The 17,847-nt window shown below is 55.6% G+C and overlaps 1 protein-coding gene across 10 annotated transcripts in view; it reads left to right on the top strand.

Moving 5' to 3' along the window:
* Window positions 1-17,847, top strand: part of FGFR2 (fibroblast growth factor receptor 2) — a 123,321-nt gene that overhangs the window by 66,228 nt on the left and 39,246 nt on the right. For all 10 annotated transcript variants that reach the window (XM_075534921.1, XM_075534920.1, XM_075534927.1 and 7 more), the window contains one exon: window positions 14,936-15,126. In XM_075534921.1, the coding sequence (XP_075391036.1) occupies window positions 14,936-15,126 (191 nt within the window). The remainder of the gene's footprint in view (window positions 1-14,935; window positions 15,127-17,847) is intronic.

The raw sequence follows: 17,847 nt of genomic DNA, 5'->3' as shown, positions 1-17,847 counted from the left end.
TGTGTTCTTGAGCGACTGGAGCCTGCTGACAACATGTCCAGGGTGCACGGGACGAAGTCTCACCACCTCGCTTCTAAGGAGTACTCTAGGGCTTCCTGCAGGACAGATTCGTTTGTCCTTCTGGTGGACTGTGGTGTGCTCAGTGTCCTCTGCTCAAGGCACCCCTTCGCCTGCCTCCAGCACCCACATGCCTGTACGGCCACTGAAAGTACACGGCTTGGGTCGGACCCACCCACGGAGCAAGGTGACAGTGACCCTTCGCTCCTGACCGCTGGAAAGAGGCCTTTTGTATCAGATTTGCCCAATGTAATAACGTTGCTTGCTTGCTTTTGTGACGACTCGCTGCCATGGGCATCGATGGCGGGTCCCCATTGAGTCGAATCGACCATTTCATTTGTACCCCCCACCCCCCTTTGTCTCGATGTAACGGTGGGTCCAGTAGTGAGGACTTTGGTTCTTCCTATTGAAGTAGACTTTCCACCCCTCGTGAAGGCTGTTGTTTCTGCTCTTGATGAGCAAGTGCTTCCAGTCCTCTCGGCTTTCACCACACAAGGTTGTGTCACACAAGGTTGTGTCACCTGCACATCACAGGTTGCTGACGAGCCTGCTGCCACCTTCTTCTTCACCTGGTCCAGTGCCTCCGACTGTGTGTTTGCTCAGCATACACACGGAACAAGTATGGCGAGAGAAGACAACCCCGGAAATGAAACCACACAGTCTCCCCTTGTTCTATTCTGGCAGCTGCCTCTGGCCTCTCGGCGGCGATGCAGTGTGAGTCCATCGACTGAGAATCACGTGGCTTTCATCTCACTGCGGCCCCCACGTGACTTAAACATGAGCATGTTTTCATGGAAGCAAAGGACGTTGGCGTTTTGGCTAAAAGTTCTCAGTCTCTCTCGTAGACGCAACGGAGTGAGGGCCGGGATAAAATAATTAGGCTGCATCAGCCCGTTGGGCACGTGGTTCCTCAAGTCATTGATTACGATCGACTGGAGCCCTTCCAAGGGAGCACCAAGTCCCATCACTGGGCCGCTCCAGCCAGGACTCTCGCTAACCGCAGGTCTCAGCTGGAGGGTTCTGTAAAACACTTAATACCCCCCCCACCCCACCCCACCCGCCTCGAGCTGTCTGGCAGCTCATCCCACACAGCCCTGAGCTCTCTCTTTGAGCGTGGGGTTGGGAATTGAGTCGGGCTGCTGAATAATGGACTTGTGCTGTCGAATGTTAATCCCCTGACCATCAGTTTTGTTGGAAAGAGCGGGTGATTCAGTGGGAGCAGAGTGGCGGGAGCTTGGAGCGCATGGACTGATGCAGAGAGAGGTCTGATTATGTCACAGAGTTGGGAGAGCGCCCAGCGAAACGTGGGCCAATAATGAGACAATGCTGGTTGGGAATATCCATTAAAGCTCAGCCTCCATCATTCTCCAGGCCCCAGACCGTGTTTATAAATAGAAGCCAAGAGTCCGTGGAGTAGAAGGCACTCAGTACGGAGAGAGGGGTGGGATTCTCTCCCCTTTGCTAGGTCGGGGCCCTACTGAGCGCTCTGAAGGAACCCTGCTGGCGCAGAGCACCAGGCAGCCAACCGACAGCCCCCTCGTGGAACAAGAGCTACAGCCATTGCCACTGAAAAGACCAGACTCACTGCTGTCACCAAGTCCGTGCTGACCTTAGCAAACCCGACGGGCAGGGTAGAACTGCCCTTCTTCACAGGAGTAGAAAGCCTCACCTTTCTCCCTCAGAGTGACTGCTGGTTTCAAACTGCTGACCTTGTGGACCCCAAGGCTTAACCACTGTGCTACCAGGGCTCCAAGATAACTCAAAACTCACTGCCATTGAGTCACTGCTGACTCATAGTGCCCCTCTACGACACAGCAGACCTGCCCCTGTGAGTTTCTGAGATGGTGACATGGGGGCGGAGAGCCTCGTCTTTCTCCTTGGAGCATGCTGGTGGTTTCAAACTGCTGACCTTGTGTAACCACTAATGCCACCAAGGCTCCAAAGCAGGAGCCTCTAGTGAGGTTTGCAGGGCTGTTAAAAGTACTTCTCTACCAGCGGAGACAAGGGGCTCGGGCTTCCACAAGACTCTCTGGCGGCCCTCGGGCCTCCGCAGTGTGGGAGCCGAGTCCTGCCTTCCCGGCGAGGCGGAGGTCCTCTGCTTTGCGTGAGGAGCTTGTGCCCTCTCTGTGCAAACTCTCCCACGGTTTTTACTTCTGTTGCTGAGACATTGGTGTGGGGTTCAGACAGTGCGAGGAATCAGATGAGATCTTTTTGTTTATGGGAGAAAGATGAGGCTTTCCGCTTCTGTAGAGATGTCCAGTCTTGGAAACCCACAGGGGCAGTTCTGTGCTGCCTGGCGAGGTCGCTGTCAGCTGGAATTGACTCGTGGACGGTGAGTGTGAGGGAGGTCTTGGGGGAAGTGTAGCAGGACTTTCAGGCCATGCCGTGGAGTTTCTAGCAAACTTGGTCAGGGAGGTAGCTCTCTTCGGCCTCCGTTTGCTCCTCGGTGGTCTTGGAGCGACCTCCTAGCTCCTTCTCCCAGGGCTGCCATCACTTGTTTGATTTCTGGGAAGTCAGGAGCCTGAAATCAAGGTGTTGGCAAGGTAGGTTCCTCCGAAGGCCCCGAGGGAGCTGGTGACCTGTGGCTTCCTTCAGCTTGGGCCTCCCCAGTTGTAGCATGATCGCTCCCTCCGTGCATCTCCATGGCCTTTCTCTTACTTGGAGGCTTGTCACCTTCCAGGCCGTTTGGAGCTCACTGGGATATCCCGGGATGAGCTCATCTCGGCGTGTATAACTGGGTCACATCTTCAAAGATCCCTCTTCCAAATACGGTCGAATTCCCGGTCTCCTGGGGTGTGGGGACACAATACTTACCTTTCCAGGGCCCCATCCAACCCATGACCAGAGTCCTGAGCTTTCCCTCAGGTTAAGGGAGAGAGACCCCCCACTGGCATCTGGATGGCCGGCCCCAAGCGCTTGGTTCCCTCTCTTCCAGACTCCATTCCTTTGAGAGTGGCTGAGAGGCATCTTTCGTAACATGCCCTGCGCGTGGAGAAGTTTAAGGAAACAAACCAAGTCCCATTTGGAGACCAACAAAGTTGGCCCGTGGTTGGCGTTCACGTGTCCACGTGGGATGATGGCTGGTGCTCGCCAAGCTGCCCAAGAGGGATGCGGTGTGGCTGCCGCACGGGAGAACACAGAGTGTTAGTGCTTGGAGGGCATTGAGTTGGCCCCCCGATCCCACCCTCTTCTTGGAGTTGAGGGAATCGCAGGCTCAGAAGGCAGAGGGGAAACCCTGCAGCCACCCGGGCCCTCTGCCTGGGGTTTCTCAACCTGCAGGTACTACATGCTCCATTTGTGTGTTGTTGTGAGGCTGACCAGCAGCGACTGACACAACAGTTAGCCCCACCATCCCGTTCTTTATTGTGGGAGACAGACGAGAGGCGGGGAGCGAAGAGAAAAAGAGATGGGGATGGAGGCGTTCAAAAGACTGGCTGGTTTCCCCCACTCGTGGGCCCTTTGATGTTGACTCAAGACCTCGTCTTCTCTGGGGTGCTCAACCCTCTGCGGCTGAGCTTTCAAGCGGACATTTAATGCTTCAGAGAGCAGAGTGTAGTGGAGGTGAAGACGGAGCCTTTACCTAAGTAGGCCACGGCTTCCCAAACAGATCCACCCCCCAGGCGCGAGAGCTGGACCAGGCAGAGGGAGGCTCAGGGGCTGGCTGCTGGGGGCATCCCTCCTGGCTGGGCGGGAAATCGCTCCGGCCTGGCTACCAGCACTGACTTGCCCAGCTCGGCCCTGCCGGTGAGCCCATGACATGAATCTGCTCTGACTTGCTGAGATTCCCTGAGCGCCGAGGGCTTGGGACATGACGGGACACGGCCTGACACCAGAGGAATCCTGCCCGGCTGCTGCCCGCCCTCAGGTGTGTGTGCAGAGGAATGGAGAGCCCTTTTCTTCCAGGCCCTGACTGATAGTCTGACAGTGCCGCTGACACCTGGCCCCCAGCTTTTGGCTCCCAGCCCCCAGTGGGAGGAGACATTGCGTAAATTGTTTGCTGGTTGGGGCTGCTCCGTCCTGGGAAGACCAAGGCACCAGTGAGGCTGGCGAACCGAGCTAAGCGGTCCGGGGCCGGGGTCACCGAGGCACGCCAACCACACATTCTGTGTGGGACCGCGAGGCTTTGATTTGGGCCTGACAAAAGTAGCATCTAAGTAGGTGACAACAGAGTGGCTAGTGAGTTTAACACACACACACACACACACAAACAAAAGTTTAACACACACACCACCCCCACCCCATAAAGCAAAAGTCAGGGCAGGGTAGAAGTGCCCCTGTAGGTTTCTGAGGCTGTCACTCTTTACGGGAGGAGGGAGCTTCATCTTTTTCCTGGGAAGCTGCCGACCAGCAGTCCGCATCGCCACCAGAGCACCTTTCTGTTCCAGAGCTGCCAGCGTGACCATTCTTGTTCACCCGCTCTTGAGGGAAGCCAGTCTCTGCCCTGGGTTCCTTCACCCTTCTGGGGTTGGTTCTGTTTTTGATTTTTCACGAGGGCTGCCTGTCTGTTCAGGGACTCAACCCTGTGACTCTGCTCCCTCATTCTCCACGGCCCTCCCAGGGGTCAGCCCCACAGGGCCCTGCGGGGCCCACCCCAAAGGCTTCTCTGACAGGGAGAGTTCCTGGCCAGGTCTCTCTTGAGTTTTTAGATGCATGCCCTTGCTGTTGCGGATTCCTTGCCGCCATCTCTGACTGCGTGTCAGGCCATTTCCCAGTGTTGTGGAATCTAGGTGGCAGGCTTCAGAATACCCTTCACCTAGATGGATGGGTAGCATGGAGGTAGGTGGCTGCCAGGTTGCAGACGGCACCATGCCAGTGCTGTTAGAGGTGGGCGTGCTGGGGCCCATGGAGCCCTGGGGCAGAAAGTGACTTGGAAGCCAATCCCTTCTCTCCTTTTGCGGCTCTGGGGTGGGGCAACCCTTCTAGGGTGTCTGGTCTTCTGGAGAGCGCTCCTGGAGGTCATGGAGGGAGCTGCACCCCCTCAGCTATCTGTTCGTGGAGAGGCCATTCCCTCCTCCCTGAAATGGGAATTGTCCCAGCAATATCCAAGGGAGTGTTTGCAGCCAACAGAAATAGAGACCTCATGTTTTGGAAGCCGCCCCCCCTGCCATCTCCTTATAGAGACCCCACGGGATAGGGTAGATCTGGCCCTTTGACTGTCTGAGGCTGTCCATCTTCATGGGGGCAGACAGCCTCATCTTTCTCTTGAGCCGCTGGTGGGTTTGAACCGCTGGGCTTGCAGTAGGAGGCTAGACGTTCCAATTCAGAGCTCAGCTCTTTCTCTCACTGCCGGCCCCGTCTCTTCAGCATCTACTTCCGGGCAGTCTTCCTAGGTGGTGGCGCCTCTCTACCCCCATCTCTGCCGTGCTCATGCGCCTCATCGCTCTTATAGTTCAAAACAGATGGGCTCAGGCTACACCCTGCGCCAATCCTGGGCCGTCCACAGGTCAGCATCTTGAAGCCACCAGGCCCTCATGGGTAAGCAGGAAGCTTTCCACCCCCTACAGAGTTACAGTCTTAGAAACCCACTGGGGCGATTCTCCCCTGTCCTGTAGGGTCGTCACGTGTTGGAATGGACTCAGTGTCTGCGTGAGAGTGAACCTGTAGAGCAGAGTGCACCTGCCCTGTCGGGTTTCCAAGGCTGGGAACATTTGGAAGCAGACTGCCGCATCTTTCTCTTGCCGAGTGGCTTTGAACCAGTGCTGAACACTGCCGGCGGGGCTCCCTCTGAATGGCAGCTGCCCTCACCTGCACTCTCTTGCGTGTCAGATTTGAGCCGATGTCAGGGAGTTGTTTGTTGCCTTTTCTTTTGCGGCATTCAGCCCAGCCCCGGTGGGGAAGGGTCAGTCCTGCCCGTCCTCTGGGGCAGCTTCCAGAAAGGGTCACTTTTCACACTTGTTTCACACTCAGAGCTCCAGCAAGCAAAGGCTGGTGAGCAGCTGGCAGAGAACACTTTCTGCAGCCCTGGCCCCAGCAAGATGTCCCTCCTCCTGGAGGCCAAGAGCGGGCGGTGCCACGGGGTACCGGCTCTGTGGGGTCACAGTGGGCAAAGCAGCCTGCTCGGGGACATGTTGGTGCTTTGCGGCGATCAGCGTGCTTGCCGTGGTCTCTGCAAGTCACCCACTGCCCTGTGCCCCAGCGTGGAGAAGGGAAGATTCTTGATCACCCCAGAGTCTGCCAGGGGCCCTGGCCTAGGAGGCTGGAAAACCAAACCCAACCCAATGCCATATGAGTCCATTCTGACTCCGAGCGAGTCTGTGGGACAGGGTAGAACTGCCACCCTTTACAGGCGCAGAAAGCTTTGTTTAACCCCCATGGAGTGGCCGGTGGTTTTGAACCGCTGACCTTCTGTTAGTAGTGGGAGAAGGCCTCCTTCCTCTTGCTGTCGGCTATGGAGGAAGGCCCTCGTCTCTTCAGCCACCAGGGCCCCAGAAGTGGCTGGGAAGTGGGCTAAGAGGTGCTCACTGGTGGAGTCCTTGGCATTGAGCCTCCGGGGTGGGCAAAGAGGATGCTGCGTTTTCATGCCTCACGGGGTTTTGTGAGGAAAGGATCTGCTTCCCGGGCCTGGCGCTGGTTCCCTCGGGGGACCGGGGCAAAGAGAGGCTGCTCCCACTAGCCCCTGGGTGGGTAAGTGCTGGATACCGGGCCGGACTGAACAAGGCTCTGCTCCGAATGCATTCACTGGGGTATTCTACTTGGTGCACGGGGCCCTTTGCAAACCAGCACCCTCACTGTTGAGTGGACACCAGCTCAGGAGAGAGCAGGACTGCCTGGTGGGCTTCCAGGGCTTTCCCGAAGCAGACTGCCCCCTCTTCCTCCTGCGGAGCAGTGGGTGGGTTTGAACGGCTGGCTCTTCGGCTGCAGCCCAGCCCTTGACCACAGACCCACCAGGGCTCCTGTGCAAATTCTGGAGCAACTGAGCTGCAGGGAGCGTCCTCCCCACACTCAGCCAGTCACTCCACAGCATGCTGTGAGCCATCAGGGTGTGTGGGAATGCACAGGGGCCACTGTCGGCTCCCTCCTATAAAGGACACACTCGCAGGGTTGTGACTGTGCACTTCTCTCCCCTGAGAACACTCCCACAGCTTCAGTCCCTGCCTCACGCTGGGCAAGGAGAAGGCCATGCTGTGATAGGGTTTGGAAGGGCACCTTTCAGAGTTCTTGTTGCTCCCTGAAGGAACCTCGGCAGCATAATGGTTACGAGTTGGGCTGTTAACCAAGAGGTCAGCAGTTCATAACCACCAGCCAGTTCTGCAGGAGAAAGACGAGGCTTTCTAGTCCCATAAAAAGTGAATCGTATCAAGAAACTCCCAGGCCAGTTCTACCCTGCCCTATAGGGTCACTGTGACTCAGAAATGACTCGGTTCCAGTGAGTTTGGTTTTGACTTTTGGTTGTCCTTTTCACGAGCCCTGGTGGCACTGCTGTTAAGGTGACCAAAAAGAGCTTCGCCCAAGGAAGATGCGTCTTCTGCTTCAGTAAAAGGGAGTTTGGGCTGAGCATATTCAGTGTCTGAGCTCTGTCTCCGAGAAAACAAAACAAGAGTTTCTGGGCCAATTTCTCATGATGCTTGTGTCAAAAAGAGACCTTTTTGTGTTTACTTACACTGGCTGGAAGCTTTTACTCCAGCTCGAACCCCTCCCTCGCCCTCCCAACCCCCCCCCCCCCACACACACACCCCAGGAGCAACACACCACATCTCCCAAGATTGGCCTGATAGACTTTTCTAGACCTCCTTCAGGAGAGAGGCTTTTTAGACGGTTGGAGCTGATGCAGCCTGCCAATCACATCACCATGGACGGCTTTCTGCGTCAGTGTCTATTGATCTGCTACCCTCTGATTAATGGCCCTGCCTTTTCCGCTCAAGGGAGGAGTAGGATGTACCCCAGCCTGCCCCTTCTGGTGGCCAGGGAAGCCGTGGCCACCGTGTTGGCTCTCCAATAGCAAAAGAAGAAGGGGAAAAAAACCTGCAAAAATCAACTTCGATGATCCCTATTGATCAGTGTGATTTTTTTTTTTTTGGCTTTCTTGAGGCAGACTAGCTGGGCCCTTTTTGGCCTTAAGCTGGTGGCACCGTGTGTGTGTCAGTGCACGGCTGAGTCATGCCGGGTGTCAGTGGCTCATGTGTTGCAGGTAGATTGCCAGGTCTGTCCCTGTCGCACTTCCCCAGAAGCCCCCTTGTCGAGCAGAACCCCGTAGGCCCCACGAACTTCGTACGGGAGTAGAGCTGTCTTGAGGGCGGGGGGGGGGGGGGCGGGGGGAGTTGCGGGCTTCCTTTGTACAAACCATTTAGGAGAAGATGTTCTCATGAGGAGCTCAGCCTTTATCGTGAGCCTTTGTTTGATGTACAGTCCCTGGACTTTATTTTATGTTTAAATGTTTCCAGCATGCCCTTCCCGTGGAGGGAACCCCACGGAGCAGGCACCAGCTGATAATTCTGCGTCCCTGAAAGATGTTGCACCCCCGTGGCAGCCGGCGGGGTGCTGAGGCCTGCGGTACAGATCCCCAGCAGGCCTGGGCTCAGCTGTGTTTACCCCAGCTCCGCGGGTTGGGGCCTGGGGAGCCTGACGTCTGAGTTTGACATCCGCGTCAGCTCACTCCCTGACTAAGTCCAGGGAGAGGTCTGGTGCGAGGCCTTTGTTTGAGGAGCGAGCAGCGCTCTCCTTTAGGAAACCGGACAAGATAAATAGACGTTGCTAATGGTGGAGGCCAGCTCTCCTGACCCTGGGAGTCCGTTGTTGCCCGCTCACTCAATAACACTGTGACCTTCTCCCTGTATCCTCTGAACAAAGGCAAAGGAAGAGGTGTTTTCAAACCCCAAACTGGCGCAGCTTGCGGGTCACCCAGGCCGGAAGTTCTGGTCAAGCTTTTTGAAGATGGGGAGCCCAGGGTGTCTTCAGCCCTAGAGGTGTAAGCCTGCTCCTGTCACTTGCCCAAGACCCAAAGTGACCCCCCCGTTGGTGGAAGCCATTCAGCCCCAAGCCAAAGAAGGTCCTTGTTTGTTCCTTAGAGAGGCACTTGGTCTCCACTGCCTTGGACCACTCTGCTTGGCCATCTCATTGGGCAAGGACAGTGGACTGGGTGGGGGTTGCTCCGGTGTGTCACATGGCCCGGCCTCCTTCATGCTCCTCGGAGAACAGACTTGGGCATCTCCGAGGAAGCGGGAATCCCACCCAGCCCACATCTGCAAGAGCTTTCCAGTGTCCAGCTTCCAGGCAGGGGCCGTTGACATTCAGCGGCATGGGGAGGGGGACCACAGTCAGACAGGGAGAGGGAGGCCAAGGCTGGGAGGTTGGGAGGACAGCGCCACTCCAGGGTGTCTGTCCCAGAAGATGGACAAGCCTGAGCATCTGGTGTGGCCACTGGGCGCTTTTTGAAAGGGCAGCACTCCTTCCTCCCCCCCTGCTGCTGGGCCCCAGGTGTCCCCAGGGGGGTGGTTGTGACAAACGAGACGTACTCCCGCGAATTCAGGTGTGGGCTGCTGGGGGTGGGGGGCGGGGAGAGGGTCTGGGTCTCGGTGCTCAGCCGTCATCTCAGGGATGGCCCCGTGAGTCTACCTACCGCCATCAGATTCTCCTACTGCCCGGCTGGTGGGTTTGAGCCACGGACTTTCCCTGCACTGACCCAACACCAAATGGAAAGCAGCCCCAAGTGCCTGCCGTCTCAGAGCGACCCTACGGGATGGGGGGGGGACAGCTTGTGCACTTTGCACTTGTCACCCTGCACAGGAGTAGAAAGCCCTGTCTGCCTCCCGCAGAGCAGCTGGTGGTTTCGAACTGCTGACCTTGCCGTTAGCAGCCCAACGTGTAACCACTACACCACCAGAGCTCCCCCTACCCTGATGGGGAGGGCCTCCTTAACCTGAACACCCCATTCCCAAAGGAGACTAACATCCACGGTGAGGCGGTGGCGTGGGGTTTGGGTTTCTTGCTAGTAATAACCAGTACCCCCCTGTCACAGCCAGGAGAAATGACGGGGTTTCTACACCAGGGAAGAGTCACAGGCTCTGAAACCCACAGGGCAGTTTTAGCTTGTCCTGTAGCATCACTATGAGTCAGCATCGACTCAAGGACAGTGAGCGTTGGGGTATCCGAGGCTGTAACTTTGATGGCGAGCAGATCCCCTAGGCCTTTCACCAAGATGCTGGGTGGATCCCAGCCACCAACCTTCCAGTTAACAGTGGAGCCATCAACAGTTGTGTCCCCGGGATTCCTTTCCACAGATACGGGTGTTAGAATTTACAGCATATTTGGATGGTCGGGGGTGTAGGACCCAATTCCATCTACAGCACCCCACCCCACCCCAAACCCTCTTTTCCTGCTGATGCCCACAGACTGCAGAAAGCCTCGGGAAACACAACAAAACTCGGACTGGACTCTGAGGTGGTCTGTCTGGTTTGTGCGCATTGGGCGGAGTCTGCGCAGGGCAGTGAGCTCATTCTAATTATAATTAGCGTGAGGTCTTTAGCAGGTTATGGGGCTCCTCAGACATCACAGGCCTTTGATCCTCCTCTGGCTCCTAATGCCCGCACGCCTGCTAACTGGTTGAGTGTGTTCCGTGCGCTACGGAAGCAGCCACCGCCCACTCCGTAGAGCGAGAGAGGGTTGGGGTTTGGGGGGTGTGATAAAAAGCAAGGCTACGCTTTCAGAAAAAGGAAACAGGACTGGTGGTGGTTCTTGCTTGTGTTCCGAGTCTTCGAGCTTTCCTGCCCCATTCGGCCCCTCCGCGGCGCTGAGATAGTGCCAGTTTGGCTGCAGGGAAATGAAATGTTGGTTTTCATTTAAAGACAGAGCGGGCGCGATTGTCCACGCCACTTCTGTGAGCCGGCGACCGTCAGTTTCAGACCGCGCTGGGCACTCGCTGTGATTGGAGTCACACAGTGTTTCTGCTGTCCGGGAATGTAAAGCGGCTTTTGATACTGCCCTTTGGGCCAGAGCTGGCCTTGGGGTGGAGATGCCCTTAGGAGCCCCGGGTCTGCTGGGAAAGGCAGGGATGCCAGGCCTGATGGCCCGATGGGCGTAATTTGAGGGCCTGTTCCCCTCTGACTCTGGGGCCGCAGGAGCCCGCAGGCCGAGGGCCACACTGCCTGGTAGACCCATTTTCGAGTGGCCTTTGCCGTGTCAGAGCAGAAGCTGTGGATCTGTTAGGAGCAAGCATCTGACCAGATCCGCAGGACGGCTGGCAGGTTATAAGGGTGCAGTAGTCAGAGAACAAAGATTTCCTCTTTGTCACCCAGGTCTTTTCTCTCACTCCTAATGACTTATTGGAACAAAGCTGGGTTAGCTTTCTTCCCAAAGTCTTAGGCCTGGCTTGGGGTGCTCAGCTATGGAGCAGGACTTGAGACACGGGGTGGGGCCTCTACATTGTGTTGTGAACTGAGCTCATTTGGAATAAGTTCTTCCAAAAGGGAGTTGGGGGTGGGGTGGGGGGTCAAATACATCGGTTGGCGGTTCTCACGCTTCAAGGTGGTGCCACCTCCTGCCAGCACCCATGGGTGGCCCATGGGCAGCAGCTGCACCTCGCAGGCGACTGAGTATCTGTCCACACAGGGAGGGCCTCGGAATGTCCCTTCTCGGGTTGTCCCACCTGTAACCTGGTGGGCGCAGGCCACCATTTCCCCAAACCCAGAGATTCCCTACGTGCTACTTAGCTTTCCTATCCCCTGCCCATGTCTCACGCCCCGCTTGCAATCTGTTTTCTATAATATCCGAGCGTCCAACATGCTGTTAGAAGTCCCAGCTTAAACCTGTAAATCCTGCATGCTGGGAAAGAGGGAATTTTTTGTTATCACATCAGAGAACAAGAGAGGAGCCAGTACTTGGCTTGCTTCTTTCATCCGGAGATAACTCACGCACGGTTCTTTTTCTCGATCCACTTGCGGCCAAAGGGTCGCGTACCAGAGGTCTGCGTCTGCGGGGGGCCTGAACAGGCGCTCTGTGCTGGCAGTACCCGGCCACGGGGCCATTGTCCATGCCGCCCAGCCGCCATCTTTTGCCGGGGAGTTTCCAGAAGTGACACCAGGTGTGGGCACACTCACTCACTCAGAGGTCACTGGGCCGGGGAAACCGCTCACGAAGGCCTGGTGGAGGGGAGCGGGGTTCTTCCTCTGGAGCCCTGGCAGGCCGGGACCCCTTCCAAGATGCCTCAGACCTCCTTCTCTGACTTGTTTAAGGGCAGGGAATAAGGTTGCAGAGGAAATCAAAGCCTGATGTGGAAAAACGAAACATGAGGCCTACCGACTTTTAGAAAACATTTTAAATAACATTCTCTAAGGTTTCATTTGATACTGAAGGCAGCTGTAATAAGTTTGGGGAGACGGTGTAAGGTTTCTCTTATGGGGTGGTGATCCTGCTTGCTGAGGTTTTTTTAAATTTTTTTTTTTTGGTGCCCAAAGTGAGAAAGGGCCAGGGGCGGTGTGTCAGGGGTTGGGGGTCGTTCATTGGTTAAGGGGTTCTTCTGTATCAGGTGAGAAAGTTTGAAAAGATGAATTCAAGACTGCACATGGGGAACAGTTGGTATGCAGTGATTTGCAAATGTAATCACAGAAGCCTTTCCAAAGGTGGTGCTGTGAGTGTGTGCGTGTGTGTGCGTATGTGTGTGTGTAAATCGTCATGATAGCAGTGGAATAACTTAATAGTTCACATTCCCCAGCACGTTGACCACAAGTAAAACAAGACGGCACTGCCATACCTACCGGGCCTGCCAGGATTACCCCAGTGACTCAGTTTGCCGTGGAGGGCTGACTCAGGCCGGGATGCTGGGCCTAAAAGCACCCATTGTTCTCAGGGATCGTTGTTTGGTATCCAGGCCGGCTGTCTGCTTGTGACTCGTTGGATGAGAAGCCCGTGTGCTGAGGACCAAGGACGGGGCTGGGGATCCAGGTGACCTGACGGAGGACATCGCAGGCTTTTTACAGCGCCTGTGTTTCTCTGGATCAATATTACAGTTCGCTGCCCACACTTATCTTCACACACACACACACACACACACACACACACACACACACACACACACACACAGTCACCCCCGTGCAAGACTGGAAAGCTGAGCCAAGGCATGGTGTGGTACCTGCAGTCCCCTTCTTTGCAGGAAGGAGTGAAACTTCGTAGCCCGTGGGCTACAAAGAGACAGTCCACGCCAAACCTAGTGATGGGTCGAATCCAGCCCATGATGCCCTACAGGATGGTTGCGCAGCCCCAGCGGGCTTCTGAGGTTGTCCTCTTGACAGGATTGGATTGCTACTTCTCTTTCTCCAGAAGCAGTGATTGGATTTGAACAACCAGCCTTGCGGCTAGCAGTTAGACGTGTAACACCCCTGTGCCACCCGGACTCTGCCGAGAGCTCTGTTATTCAGCTCAGCCCCTTGGTTGAAGGGCTGGTGGAGAGAAAGGAGAGAGAGAGAGAGAGAGAGAGAGAGAGAGAACTCATATGCCATTGTCCTTCCCAGGTGGATGGGACCAGCCTGGTTGAACCAGACCTTGGTCGCTGCCAGCTACAAGCCAGTCCTGATGACGCCTTGCAGGCTGCCAGCCCCGGGGAAGGCTCCCCATGACCCATCTGTGGGTCAGGGCATCAGCCAAATGGGGAGGATTTTCTGGTGATGCTTCAAAGGGACCTCAGCCTTGATGCTTTCTGCCCATAATTACCTGGAGTCTGGATTCATTGTGCAGCCTCCGTGGGTGATCTCGGGGGCAAACGAATGACTTCACTGGGGGCTCTGGAATGCTTATCTTTGTTGTGTGAATAGGTGGGTGATTGCGAAGTGATGGGGGATTTGGGAATGAACTGTGCTGAGGGGAACCATTGCATTCTTTCTTCCTTTCTTTAAGTTTTTAAAGATCAGCAGCAGGCTCATACAATACAATCAGTTTTCACACGGCCTAGCTCTTGCCTCCAAAATTACACAAAGTGGAATAAATTCCACTGGTGTTAGGCCAGGCTGACCAGAGAGATCCAGCGGCGCTCATACATGTACAAGAAAGAGCCTCCTGTCAAGAAGTAAGCTTATATCAAGAAGGCACCCCAGCCCAGTCCAATCCCACCCCATCAGCCCCTCTTCAGACTCTGCCAGCCACATGCACGGGTGCAGAATGCAGAGATCACAGTGGGCTGGGCTGGTGGGTGCAGTCACAGCGGGACTCCGGCAGCTCTCAGGGTGGCCAGCAGGCAGGAGAGGGGAGGAGGTTCCCCCAGGAAGCGCCATCCGACTGTGACTGGATTGACAGGTTGTATTCCAGCCCTATACTCTCAGACTTCTTCATGCAGACTTTATACACGTGTCTAACTACCACACCACGGTCCAGAGAGCCTTCAAACTGTTAGTTGGATTTGTGCGTAGCTGTGGTGGTTAGCTTTCGGTTAATGTAGTTTTACAACATCCGCTGGCCTTCTGGGGGCGTCTTAGGAATGCTCAGGGAGACACTGTGCTTGTAGGCGCCAGTGTTGTTGTCCAGGTCGACCTTGACCGTTAGTTATATCCCTGGCTGCAGTACTAAGAAGGTCAGCATGAGCCTGTGAAGTTATACTAAATGGATGCGGGTTGGGGGGGGGGGGGCGCGGTCCGCCATTTGTCTTCTAGATTTTCAACAGAAGATCTTTTTCCCTTGTTCGTTAGGTGGCCGTGGACAACGGCCAGCTTGGGTTCTAATAAGTGCATTTCTCAATTTTCTAAATAAGTCTCTTTTTACAAGGGTAGCACTCCAGCGGTCTCCTTTGAAGTCCTTGTTATGCTTTGGGCCGCGGTGTTATTTCTACGGAGTCAGCCAGCAGACTGCAGGCCATTTTGGCTTGAGTTCACCAACAGCCCTCTGGACAGCATAGCTCATTGATTCATCTCTCTCCCCTCTCCTCCCCTCCCCTCCCTTTCTCCTTGCTCTCCATCAGAGCGGTCCCCACACCGGCCTATCCTGCAAGCCGGACTGCCAGCAAATGCGTCCACCGTGGTGGGAGGTGATGTGGAGTTTGTCTGCAAAGTGTACAGCGATGCCCAGCCCCACATCCAGTGGATCAAGCATGTTGAAAAGAATGGCAGCAAATACGGGCCTGACGGGCTGCCCTACCTGAAGGTTCTCAAGGTGAGCACTTCCTGGGTTCCAAGGAGCCCACCCGGGGTCTTGAAATGTAGGGCCATGTGGTTTTTGCTTTCTTGCTGAACTTGGGAGGAGATGAGTCGCATTGTTGGGGTGGCCCGTTGGTTGAATATTCCAGAAGACTCGGGGTGGGTGTTGGGGGGGGCGGGTGGAGGGTGTGGTATATAGGCTTGGAAGCTGAGGAGTTCAGCTCCTTATGAGCCTGGAGATCTTGGAGGAGACATCCGACTCAGCTGCGCATCTATGAAAAGGTGGGATGATGATCGGGTCTCCCAGACTGGGTGGGGATGGTGACAGGGCCGGCGAGAATGGGGTACACGAGAAAGTCCAAGAAGCTCTAGGCCCTGTGCCGATGTTTGCTCTGCTCCGATGTTGGTTTTGATTAAAATGACACTTGGCTTCACATGTCCCTGCCCACCTTTAGAGAGGATCTAGATGTTTCTAAACCTGAATCGAAACCACCAGCAGCAACAGCAACCAAACCCTTCACCTTTGGGGCCACTCACGCTCCGTGGAGGCAGCACGGGGTAGCGAAATGTTTGAACCCGAATATTTTCTTTCCCTTGTCGTTCTTGCTTGGCTCCTTGGAATTCCCCATTGAAGTAGCATCAACCTCTCTCTGGCTCGATTTCCCCTTCCCCTCCACCCAGCCCCAAGCCGACTTGCTCTTTGAGATGATGGGATCTAGGAGCAGTGACATCTTTGCGTTGCCCCCTAGCCCTGCTGCCTCCTGCCTCCCTTAGACCTCTGGGCACACAGAGAGGCCCTTTAAAAAGCACCCTCCCGCCAGAATCGCAGGTTGCTCAGCTGAGAACAGCAGCCAGCAGAATCCTCCCTCTAGTCAAGCTGAAGATGGTTTTTGAGCAAGAACGCTGTCACAGGCTAGCCATCGTGGGGGACCCCCGACACGTTCTGCCCCAACCACACCATTCCCCGACTGTCCCTGGGTCGTGTCCATCCCCTACCAGTTGCCTTACTTTATCTTTTAAACCCACAGCCCTTGATTGCTGCTGTTTAGAGATCCTGGAAGTCGTTCCCCTGTGGTGTGTTGGTGGTGGGACCCTAGACGGCGGGACCCCCTTCCTGGTGGGCCTTGATATTGTTCTCCTGTGTCTGTTCCAGCACTCGGGGATAAATAGTTCCAATGCCGAAGTGCTGGCCCTGTTCAATGTGACTGAGGCGGACGCTGGGGAGTATATATGTAAGGTCTCCAATTATATAGGGCAGGCCAACCAGTCTGCCTGGCTCACTGTCCTGCCCAAACAGCAAGGTAACAATGTTTTTTGTTTTTGCTTCTTTTCATATTTGTTTACTCATTTTTTATTTTATTTTTTAAAAGAAAGCTGAGTAGAGAAGCTGGAAAGGCCCGGTGCTTTGGGGAGACTGCAGGCAGCTTGTAGGGTAACTCTGGTGGCTTTGGTGTATCGACAATCATCTTTCTCTGGTGACGCGGCTGGCGCGATGCCGGCAGCCATGGAAAAATGCCCACGGCGTTCAGAGTGCTTGCTCTTTGCATCAGGAGTCCGCTCCGCCCCACCCAGTTTGCATGTGGTTGCTTCTGGTGGGTCCGGGAACCCTGGTGGTGCCGAGGCTGAGCAGCCGGCTATTTCCTGAAAGGTCGGCGGATCAACCCCACCGGCCGCACCACGGGAGAGAGACGTGGCAGTCTGCTCTCCGAAAGATTCACAGCCTTGGGAACACCTACAGGGCAGTTCTCCCTGCCCTGTAGGGTCTCAGTGAGTCCAGATTGGCTCGGCGACGGCGTCGGGTTCTGGGTTACCCTGTTTGGCTGCACATTTCCCATCCTTCCTGCACAGGAGCACCGCTTTAAACGTCCATCTGTGTGCCTGGTGCGTTCATGACACTGGCCTGTCAGCAGGCTTCATGCCTGTGTCTACCCCCCAAGGTGGTGTGAAGGAATCTGCCCATCAGAACACGGTGATGGGGTCCTGCCCTTGACTTTGATATTTCCGTGGAGATGGGGGCTCCACTCAAGTCAATAATAGTCAGAAGGTCTGACTTCCCTGGCCTGTCACCCTCTCTCTTTCAAATGCTAACATTAAAAATAAAACAAACCAAAAAACCCCTCAGAGTAAGCGGGTCCAGTTTGGTGGCTGCTGAGACATCTTAGCTTTGGTTTGCTTCCATGCCCTGGAGGCCAGAGAGCCAGGCGGAAGCAGAGACCGGAGCCTGATAACCAAGACCACCTTCCACCCTGGTTGGTTCCCACGGGGCGCAGGAGGTCCTGCCAGATCTCCACTTGGGCTTTTCCTCCGCTGTGTTGATGAGCAACACGGCCCTTTCGATCGGGGCCACCCATTCCCGTCAAGGTGGAAATCTGCAGCCAACAGGACCAGAACCCACCGAACTTCAGCTGCCACGTTCGGAAAAGCAGTCCCTCAATCCAAACACTCAAGAGGAGGCAAAGGGAAATGAATCTCCGTGGTTGGTTTTTCCATGCCCTTGATCTCGCTTGCATGTCTAGGTGGTGAAGCCAGTGTGGTGACGGGCTGGTGGAGATGAGCTGGTCAGTGTCCGTCCGCGTCTCTCGGGTGTGGGCTCTGTGGCTGGGCTGCAGTCGGAATCTCCTGGTGGCCTAGCACCGCCGAGGCCCCCCCACCCACCGGTGCGACGCCTCGTGGTTCCACGGCCCCCTCCACAATCGTCCCTGTGTCGTCTAGCCTTTTCTCTTGCTTCCTTGTTTTC

This window comes from Tenrec ecaudatus, chromosome 16 (assembly GCF_050624435.1).
Source record: "Tenrec ecaudatus isolate mTenEca1 chromosome 16, mTenEca1.hap1, whole genome shotgun sequence".
NCBI lineage: Eukaryota > Metazoa > Chordata > Mammalia > Afrosoricida > Tenrecidae > Tenrec > Tenrec ecaudatus.
Note: the sequence above shows the minus strand (reverse complement) of the source record. Positions and strands in the feature narration are given on the sequence as shown.